Here is a 9,393-nt window from a genome sequence, read left to right on the forward strand (position 1 = left end):
GAATCCTACTCTCCCTAGGGGTTAGGCGAATGAAGGTGTGATTGATTGAAGTAGGGCCAACAGCGTATCCATTTAAAGCATACTGTAGTATTAATGGCATTCTGCGTAACGTGGCTAGCCTCCTGGATCCCAAGTGCGCGTATCTTCTATTGTTGGGGGCCATCAGATATGCACACTGAAGTGTCGGAGACCCGAAAAGAATTACGAGTGGTAGCAGCAACGACGAGATACTGCCCCTCTTAGAAAAGCTACTTATACACCTTCCCCTGAAATATTCTGCCGAAAGGGTCATGTTCTGGTGTATTCTGTTACAGATAGATTAACGCTCCTAAAATGTCAGTAGGGAGAAGGCCTTCCCAATAGACGTAGCACTCTAATGTTTTGTGTGCCCATCGACTATTCCAGAAGCCTAAAATCTATATATTATACTTCAAAGTGGACCGAGTCCCTGCAATACCCGGCCTGAACCCGATTATCGAGTTTAGAGATCAGAACCTGGCCGATTTCAGGAAACCTAAGCAAGTTCTTGGCAGTATTATATAACTAAAGAATCATGATTTTTCTTGATTTTTCTATATAGATCTAATTCTTCATCCACTCCACTTAGAGCTACTGCTGCATAGATAACGGTGTATATGTGGCGACTCAAACCGTTAACCAGATGGCATGCCGTGGTGTATGAATCCCACTATGAATTATAATGTAAGCGAACAAAACAGGTCTGGTGAGACGATACCTAGCTAATGATTATGCAGAGTTTCCGAGCGATTCATTAAGCCCTGATATATAGTGCTAAACGCCAACAAATCCCTTCTCACAGCTCCCGAGAATGGGACTAGGGTCAAGTAGAATAGTCTCATGTCTAATACTGCAAATTGTGCAACAATGAATTGAAGGGCCAAAGCAAAGTCTTGTTGTCGTACCTGTAAGTAAACGAATCCTAGCTCTGAGCTTAGCATATAAGCATAGCATGCTGCGTGCTCCTTTCCCAAACATTCCAAGCTTTAGGTTGGATGACGAGCAAGGATTCGCCGTTCAGCACTACAACCAGTTATCCGCTATCTTCAGCCATTTCTCCTGATCCCGACCTGCGAATCGGTACATGTTGCTGTAATCCTTTGCCTAATATCAGTATGTTTAGAAGTGGCCCGTGGTCAGGATGCCATGGGCCGAGCTCATCTACGGAGCGGGTAAAGCTTCTTCATTACAATAAGACAATTATCGTGGTTTTGATCGGTAATCTCATTGATTGGTGAAACCATCTTTGACTTATGCACTCTGGTCTTCATCTCTATCCTTGTCCAAATAATTGAGATCTTGAAGCGTGCCTTTGTATGCCTCCAATCTCACGTCCGTGTATTACACCCAAAGATTTGCTTTTCCTACTGATATAGGAATCATCCATCCTCTCTATTATACGGCCATCAAATAACGAGCTCCGCGAAAACGACGACGCGCCATCAAATTATAGCGATTCCTGGAACACCGGGAAGGATACCCCGCAAGACAAAGGAGGATTATTACCGGTCCCCATACAGAGCAGCTCACTTACCAAAAAAATATTATACTAGTATGAAGAGAACTAAGATATCCCCATCATAATTACGCAGGTTGGGAGCAGATAAAGACAGTATCTCAAGTATCTTCGCAGACTGCTTGACCTTTTCCTTGCTGTGGAAGCTTTCATCCCTTCCTTCCCCATTTTAAATATTTAGAGTTGTTGATCGTTTACGCCTACATTGTAGCATTGCAACTATATTCGAGTTTAGCTCTTGCGAGCTGAGTCGTTTGAATTATACTATATATAAAAAATGACCATTCAAGTACTGATTGGAGCGTTTTCCGAATACAAATCAATGACAGACCCTCCCAACAGCTGTTCTGCCGGCGATTGTAATCGAATCCAGTTGAGGATACTTTCCACGCAATGCTTCTGATGGTGCTCAGCATCATATCTACTCTCCATTCTTAGCTTCGTATATCTTGACCTATACAATTTCCTCCATAGATAAAGACAGTGGGTATGATGCCAATCCACTGTCGTTGTCACAGCAGACCGGTTGATGTGCTTCACACCCACCACTTGCGCCATCATCGAAACTTGCGACAGATCGAGCTTCCTTTCTGGATTTGGCCAAGTGTAAAACTCCCATGAATGATTATGTGCTTTTCCCAGTTCCTCAAATTCCCTTATGAGCTCATCATCGCGGCAGTTGTCCGGAAGCCAGGCCAACGCGAAGGGATCAAATTTACACCCGCGGGTGATGGCCTCTTCTGGAGACTGGCCGCACGAACATGGCAAATGTGCTCGCTTCAGGGTCGGAAGATGGGACCATAGGAGAGTGGCTAAGTTTAACAAGCCATACAGCGCAAGGAGGAATACAATTGTATCTCGAATGCGGGGTCGCCAGCGATGGGAGTTGTGATCTTCCCCATGCTCGGGGGTTTGGTTCAGATCGATCTGTTCCAATGGATGATATTGTGCCATATGTGCAGATGTGCTCGTGTGTGGTAAGAGGCAAATATCGGATACAAGAGCAGTTAGCGATGCTAAAAAGGCCTAATCACCTCATTCTATACTTACAGGGCGAGCTTCCAGCCTAATGTCTCCGGTCTCTCTTGATAGATGGCGAACGGAGGATCTCTTTTTAGCTGGTGATAACAATTCCTGCTACTGCATACTAGTGCCAGTACAAAAAAGAAAAAAAAAAAAAAAAAAAGATAGAAAGCATAACTGTTGTAGTGGGGTCTAGAGTCCAAACGTGTCACGCGATTTATTGTATCTTATTCGTATCTAGGAAGACTAGAAGGATTGCAGCAGGCGGGGTAAAAGATAGCGCTGCTACAGTAGTATCGTGGAATCTCTCATTGCTCTACACTAGCCTTAGGCTAATCTTGATCTGTGCTTAGCGAAAAACTAAGTAGACTGAAAGGTCTCACTGAAATGGTCGAGACCTTCCTTCCCCAGACAATTCCCGAATTCCTTCTGGAACTCTATTAATCAAAGCCCACTGCTCATCCGTAACATTGACCTGATGATCCAACTTCCACTGGATTATGCTATCGTGGTCCCGGCATTTGTGGTCAATACTAAAGTCAGCCATGGGACCCCTAACGCCCTCAACCTTATTAAATGTGATAACCCCCACGTCAGCGTGGCACAGAATGAACTGCAGTAGAATGTATTGGCAGTGTAAATCGTGCCCACCACGAGTAAAATGGACTTTTCCGGGCACAGAACGAGACTTGGAACCCATATGGTTCCCAGTGTGGTTGAAATAATAGTCTGGATAGGCGGCCTGTCTCAGCGCATTCAGGCAGTGGAGGTGATGTGAAACATCCAAAAGGCCCATATAGGCCTCATCGCCGTAGCCATATTCCAGCGGAAATCGCCATTGTTCTGCTGGGTCCCGTCCCATGCTAACGATCTCCTGCCTCGTTAGAGTAATTGCATGCGTGTCGGATATTCGCTCCCATGCTTCGTCTACCTCGGGACTGGGAGGCATTTGGAAGATTGAAGGGGGTTGTTCGGCGAAAAAGGAGCCATGTGTACGAACTTCTGTGAGCGAAATGGGGATTTTGTCTAAGATGGGCGCTGTACTTCTGGTTAACAACTTACTACAGTCATTATCAAGCAAGGCAAGGGGTGTAGATCTAAGGGATATGTAATGCAGACGAAACAAGCACGTACAGTAAGAAGAAGTCTTTTTCAGAAGATTATTATCGATATTATGAGATAAATCCTGCGCGTGCATGATGGATCCCATGAGAATCAAAACTGACAGGCAGAAAAAAATCATGTTGAGCAACAGAAAACCACCAGGGATAGAGAATATTCGAATACCGCATATTTGAGAGGCTTCCGTAGCGGCATATCCAGTCGAGTGTAAAGAATCAGAATTCAATGATTTTACGACGTCTTCCCCATTAGCCAAATGTTGATAGCTATAAGGCTGTGGCGATGGCATTTTGACATGAAGGCCAAAGTACATAAAAGAGAAGAGGAAAATCCGAAAAATCCAATAGAGGATGCAACGGAGAAAAGAGTCCTGGTTTATTAAACAAAGGCTTACACCTTCAGAGGCATGCGATTATTGGCAGAATACTGTTAAAGTACTTGCATCAATAGCCGTTGTTAGCTTCACACCGAGTTATGGCTTTATGGCTGAATATTTCTTACCAGGCCCTAATATCTATCTCTACAACTTCAGGGTTTCATCCGGTATAAGGTGCCGGATCTGGTCACATGGCGTGCGAGCTCGTATTTTTAGACGTTCGCGTCATGAAGACTGGACATTGTGTGGAAGCAACTCAAGAGGGGGCGTAGTCCTTATACGACCTTAGACAATATTCTCGAGAGCAAGTGTCTTACCTATTACGTACACATGCATTGATATTGGCCTGCATTGAGTCGCTCAGAGCATAAATAGTCTCTCTCAGCCCCTGATAATGTCTCTTTATCCCGCTGCAGGTTATCAACGCTTTGCTGAGTCGACATCACCGCCTTCCTCTCACTGTTCGTCCAGATTGTAATCCAAGAGACCCGTCTTCACCCAAAATGCAGCTCTCCTATCTTCTTATCTACTTTGCTGCTTGCATTAGCTCCACTGTTGCTCTTCCCACCGAAGGTGTCGTTGAACCGGAGGGCTACACTGGTGCTGGTGGTAAGGAGACACTTTGTATAGATACATCTATTTCAAACCTCTGTTAATATCAATATTATAGGTGTAGCTATCCTGAATGGTATCGAGCTGCCCGCTTCTAAGCGTGACGAGCTGGAGCTGGAGGGCTATACAGGTGCCGGGGGTAAGCAGTACAATATAGTCAGTCTGATCATTTGCTAATAGGGACACTACAGGTGTCGCCATCCTCAATGGTGTTGACCTTCCCACCAGTGATTAGAAGCTTAATGATGTGAAGCAATGAGTTACAATATGTCAAAGCTATAAGCCAAATGGTACATATGAATAGAATCTAAATATTATATTGATGAGTGAAGTAATACACAGCGACGTCTATCTGAGTCTCGTAAGCGGACTTCGAGAAAAATCAGATAGCGTAGGGTTAATATCTTTTCGGAAGCTACCTGCTCCTGCTATACGGAAGCCCCTCCTGAAGCCCTCAGTTTCTACATTCTGTTCGCGTATCCGCGGTGCCAGGTGAGAATAACCCTTCTCCTGGCCAAACGCTTTGTACACACGCTTGAAGGAGAGTTTGGACCCCATTCTGCAATCATGTTCCAAGGGCTGGGGCATCTGCGACTCTTCTCTACGACCATGTTTAGCGTTTTCTAACGTAGAGAGCATGATGGGGGGCCGAGCTTACCCAGGATAGCACAATACAACCAATATGATTTGTTTGGGGAAGAGCGAAAACCCTGAGCCATAATGGGTAAAAAATATGAGTCGGGTTCCAGTTCTCTGTTACAATCATTGTCTAAAATAACCCCACTTCACAATCACCGCATCCCCATATCCCCCGTATCTATAGTTTTTGCAGTAGCTGGACATTCTTCTGTGCTAACCCGTCCGACCGTGTGCCACAAATGATTGGTGGCCCCTTCGTAACAAAGGATCGATCGACCAGTGCAGGATTCACCATTGATAACGGATATGCTTGATGCCACTTTTCTGCGCAACGCGCAAATCCACTCCCATACGCTGGGAAGTCATCGAGAAATTTCAAACGGCTAAGAAAAAGGACAGAGCAATCAGAATTATTTCCTACACAGCGTCGAACTGCTGCGATAAAGGTGCATCCACACCTCACCTTACGGTCTTACTTCTAGTCCCTAGTGTGTGGTGCATCGAGGGGCTGCCAGCTCGGCGTGGTCTAAAAAAACCTCGGCGTGGTCTAAAATTCTGCCACCTCCACTACCGCCTTTTTAGACCACGATGAGCCTTTTCTTGGCATATGCTCAGCGTGGTTTAAAACTAAAATATAACTAAATTTTAGACCATGTTAAACCCCTTCACTAAAGCTTGACCACGCTGACCTTTTTGGCTTAGTGCCAGTCCCTCAGTCAGGGCATATACTGAGCATATGCCCAAAATATAAACCTGTGAGATATCATTTACTGCATTATCAATATATATAATTAATATTCGCTAATTATATCAATAACACAAGTAGAATTTACAATATATTATTGTTGGAAATCTAGGGTATTGATAGCCTAGATATCCTTAGGCATGTGATCAGGGGAATTAATCAAGAGATAAGATAGATAATAGATAGATAGATATCGGGTAAAACCCATAGAATAAATTGACTAGATAGGCATGACTATAGAATAATAGAATGAGATTGACTAAACTGCTTCAATCTGATCAATCTGAATCAAATCTAAATCAATCTGGTCTGTAGAATGGATGGAAATGTAGGTCTATTTATGTTGAATAGATGTAGACCTTAGGCCTGCAACTAGACTTGTTAGGCCCGCGGGTTGGGCCGGGTTTTTCAGGTTTTGCAACCCAGCCCGTTGGGTTTGGGCCGGGTCAAGATTGTATACAAACCATCCATGGGTCAAAATATATATATATAAACCACCCGCGGGGGCCCACAGCTGTAGATCCTTTCCTAGTAAAGTAATGATTTACATTCTTGATAGAATACAGTCTCTTAATACTGTAATTTAATTATATTACTATAGATAAATAATATATTTACTGTATTTTATCTCTTGGCAACCCGCGGGTTAACCTGTTAACCCATGGGCTGGAGTAGTCAATAACCCGGCCCGGTATGGACTTTTATATACACAAACCCAGCCCATTTCTTGGCGGGTTGGGCCGGGTTGGGCCGGGTTTCGTGGGCTGGGCCTAACAAGTCTACCTGCAACATATGATAAAAATAGCATCTCAAGAATGAGATAGAAATGTATAGAAATGTATAGAATGGTTGGGATTGCATGATATATTATCACATGATGTTGGATCACATGATCTTCCGTTCAACAATTATAAATAATTTACTATCTAATTAAGTAATTAAAATATTGGCTATATTTATACTTATTTTTTAGTTAATAAATCTAATCTTTCTTCTTCTCTTTCTTCTTCTCTCTTCAAACTCCTCTTTTTCAGGAATTCTATTAGGGCTATTACTTATCTATTATAGTAATTAAGCCCTAGTATATATACTTAGCGTGTGTTGGGTGCTTCTGATTATGGTGTGGAATGATTGATTTCTTCAAGCTGCAGGAGCGGGATGTTGCTAAGTTCTACATATAAAGCGGTGAAAGGGGCGGTACAGCAAGGTAGGCAGAAAGGAACGGGAGCGACAGCGAAGCGATAGAACACAACAGCGTGGTCTAGAAATCTTCTAAGAGTCTTATCATTGTCTAAGAACACTGACTAATCACTTAGACCATGATGAGCCTTTTCTTGGCATAGGCTCAGCGTGGTCTAAAAAGGGCGGTGAATCTCGGGGCAGAATTTCAGACCACGCCGAGGTTTTTTTAGACCACGCTGAGCTGGCACCCGGTGCATCGAGCCCTCACTGTTTTTATTCGCCCGCTGATTGGCTGACCTGGGGATATTTCGGGCGTGTGTACTCCAGCAGTGAGTCCATGGGATTATCTATTTGCCTGATACAGAGCAGAAAGTGATCAACCGCATTTGTTGTCGCGTTTCCATAGACATTGCTAACGTTCTTGACCGTGCCCTGGTGAATTCCAGTATACACCCCTGTCAGACTGGCCGTCCATATCCAGATGCTATGGAGCTGTCTGGTCCGCGAGGTATTGCTTGCTGGGATTCTATTGCAATTCACAGTCTTCTCATTCCATGTCAGGACCTTACCATTTTTGTAGAAGAGTTGAGAAAGATTTGCGTGATCACATGATCGTAATCTATCCCATCTGAGAAATAGAGCCTAATATCCACGCTTTTGTCGAGATTAGGGGCAGCCGTAGAGCGGATAGGGGCATTGTGACTGGGTGTAGACTTAGTAATTATGGGCCGGCGCTTGGTGAAATGGTACTGGGGACGTAGGTGCGGAAGGCATAGGTATCCGGCTTGTTCAGGCTAAGCTTGACAGGGCTATCAGTTAATTTTGACTTTAGTACTAGAAGGAAAAGGAGAAATCAGAGCGGACTTATTGTCTTTGCAGTCAAGCTTGCAGTCAATCGCACGGTTGGTGTTGCAGTAGCCAATCTGATAGTATACGGAATTTATTCCGTATATAAAGCTCTTTTGTTTACGACTGAGCCTCGATTCAAAACAAGTGCCATCCGCCGGTGTAAATAAGTATGAGCTGGCCCATTGTTATAGGTATGCACAAGGGTTCCATTTAGGCAGAAGTTACGCTTCCAGAACCATAACAAGTCCTGGGGCTCGAGAGAAGCAGATATCTGTGATTACAGGTTCATGTCAATTTAGGCTTACAACCAGGTGACCATATCAACATCCTCCCCGAGGATCTCCCGGCTACCGTTTCTCCAGTCCTTGCTCAGTTCCATCTTGCACCGGACCATCGAATCACGGTAAACTCACCCAATTAGACCGGTCTTCCAGAGGCCACACCCCTATCCACAACTTAAGTCTTTGGCTCTTATCGGGAGTTATCCCAACCCGCAACTCGGAGCGTATGTAGAAATTGATTCCCTGCTCCGCGATTGTCAGCTGACGAGAGGTCTCCTGAATCTCAAAAATCTTGCTTCCTTAGCAAAGTTTAAAGCAGACAAACATGAGATCCTCCAACTGTATGCTTCTTACGATGCAATGGTGCGGGACGTGCGTGCCTCGATATTAGACACGCTGAAGCGTTTCCAGTCAACCTCGCTATCAGTCAGCGCGTTTATTTCTATGCTGCCAACTATACATGTTCGTACGTATTCGCTATCGATGGAATCTCCATTGAGGCTTTCATATGCGTCCCTGACATTCACCGTTGACAATGAACCATCTCGGAGCGGTAAGGGGCCATCGTCTGGGAGTCCGTTCAAAGTCTATTCCCCCTTACGGAGGGATCCATCTTATACATTTCTTCATGGCCGGCTAAGGAAGCATTTCATTTACCCGAGGATCAGACCTTCAATCCCATCATCATGGTTTGTGCAGGTAGTGGCCTCGCTCCTTTCCACAGCTTCGTACAGGCCCGCATGACCTGACTGCAACAAGGAAACCCCCTAGCCAAGGGGTTGTTGTTCTTTAGATGTTGGGGTTCACATTTAGATTATACTTTTCAAGAGGAACTACCGGACTACGAAGCTGCAGGTGTTATAAAAGTTCGACTGGCGTAGAGGTTTTTTCTGATCATCTACGGGCCAAAGGGTCTAGATATATCCAAAATCATTTGCTTGTTGAGTCTCACGACGTCTGGCCCCTCTGGGACCAAGATACCGTCATATATGTTTGTGGTTCGCACAATATGGCTGATGGCGTCCGCTCA

General features: G+C 44.5%; 3 protein-coding genes across 3 annotated transcripts; 1 reads left to right on the forward strand and 2 right to left on the reverse strand.

Annotated features, from left to right (window-relative positions):
• Positions 1-1,758: 1,758 nt before the first annotated feature.
• On the reverse strand, positions 1,759-2,707 carry BDW43DRAFT_274573 (uncharacterized protein). Its single transcript, XM_032041743.1, has 2 exons — positions 2,585-2,707; positions 1,759-2,529 (listed from the first exon to the last, which is right to left on the reverse strand). The coding sequence occupies exon 2, from the start codon at positions 2,486-2,488 to the stop codon at positions 1,820-1,822; it is 669 nt and encodes a 222-aa protein (XP_031901066.1). The 5' UTR covers positions 2,489-2,529; positions 2,585-2,707; the 3' UTR covers positions 1,759-1,819.
• A 39-nt stretch (positions 2,708-2,746) lies between these two features.
• Positions 2,747-4,166, reverse strand: BDW43DRAFT_274575 (oxidase ustYa family protein). Its single transcript, XM_032041744.1, has 2 exons — positions 3,692-4,166; positions 2,747-3,595 (listed from the first exon to the last, which is right to left on the reverse strand). Exons 1-2 carry the CDS (start codon positions 3,990-3,992, stop codon positions 2,937-2,939), a joined length of 960 nt encoding a protein of 319 aa, XP_031901067.1. The 5' UTR covers positions 3,993-4,166; the 3' UTR covers positions 2,747-2,936.
• Positions 4,167-4,558: 392 nt separating this feature from the next.
• Positions 4,559-4,902, forward strand: BDW43DRAFT_310581 (uncharacterized protein; the record flags this gene model as incomplete). The annotated part of the gene is made up of 3 exons (XM_032046978.1): positions 4,559-4,664; positions 4,726-4,806; positions 4,859-4,902. 3 exons carry the CDS (start codon positions 4,559-4,561, stop codon positions 4,900-4,902), a joined length of 231 nt encoding a protein of 76 aa, XP_031901068.1.
• Between the last annotated feature and the right edge of the window lie 4,491 nt (positions 4,903-9,393).

This window comes from Aspergillus alliaceus, assembly GCF_009176365.1.
Source record: "Aspergillus alliaceus strain CBS 536.65 unplaced genomic scaffold BDW43scaffold_18, whole genome shotgun sequence".
NCBI classification, from domain to species: domain Eukaryota; kingdom Fungi; phylum Ascomycota; class Eurotiomycetes; order Eurotiales; family Aspergillaceae; genus Aspergillus; species Aspergillus alliaceus.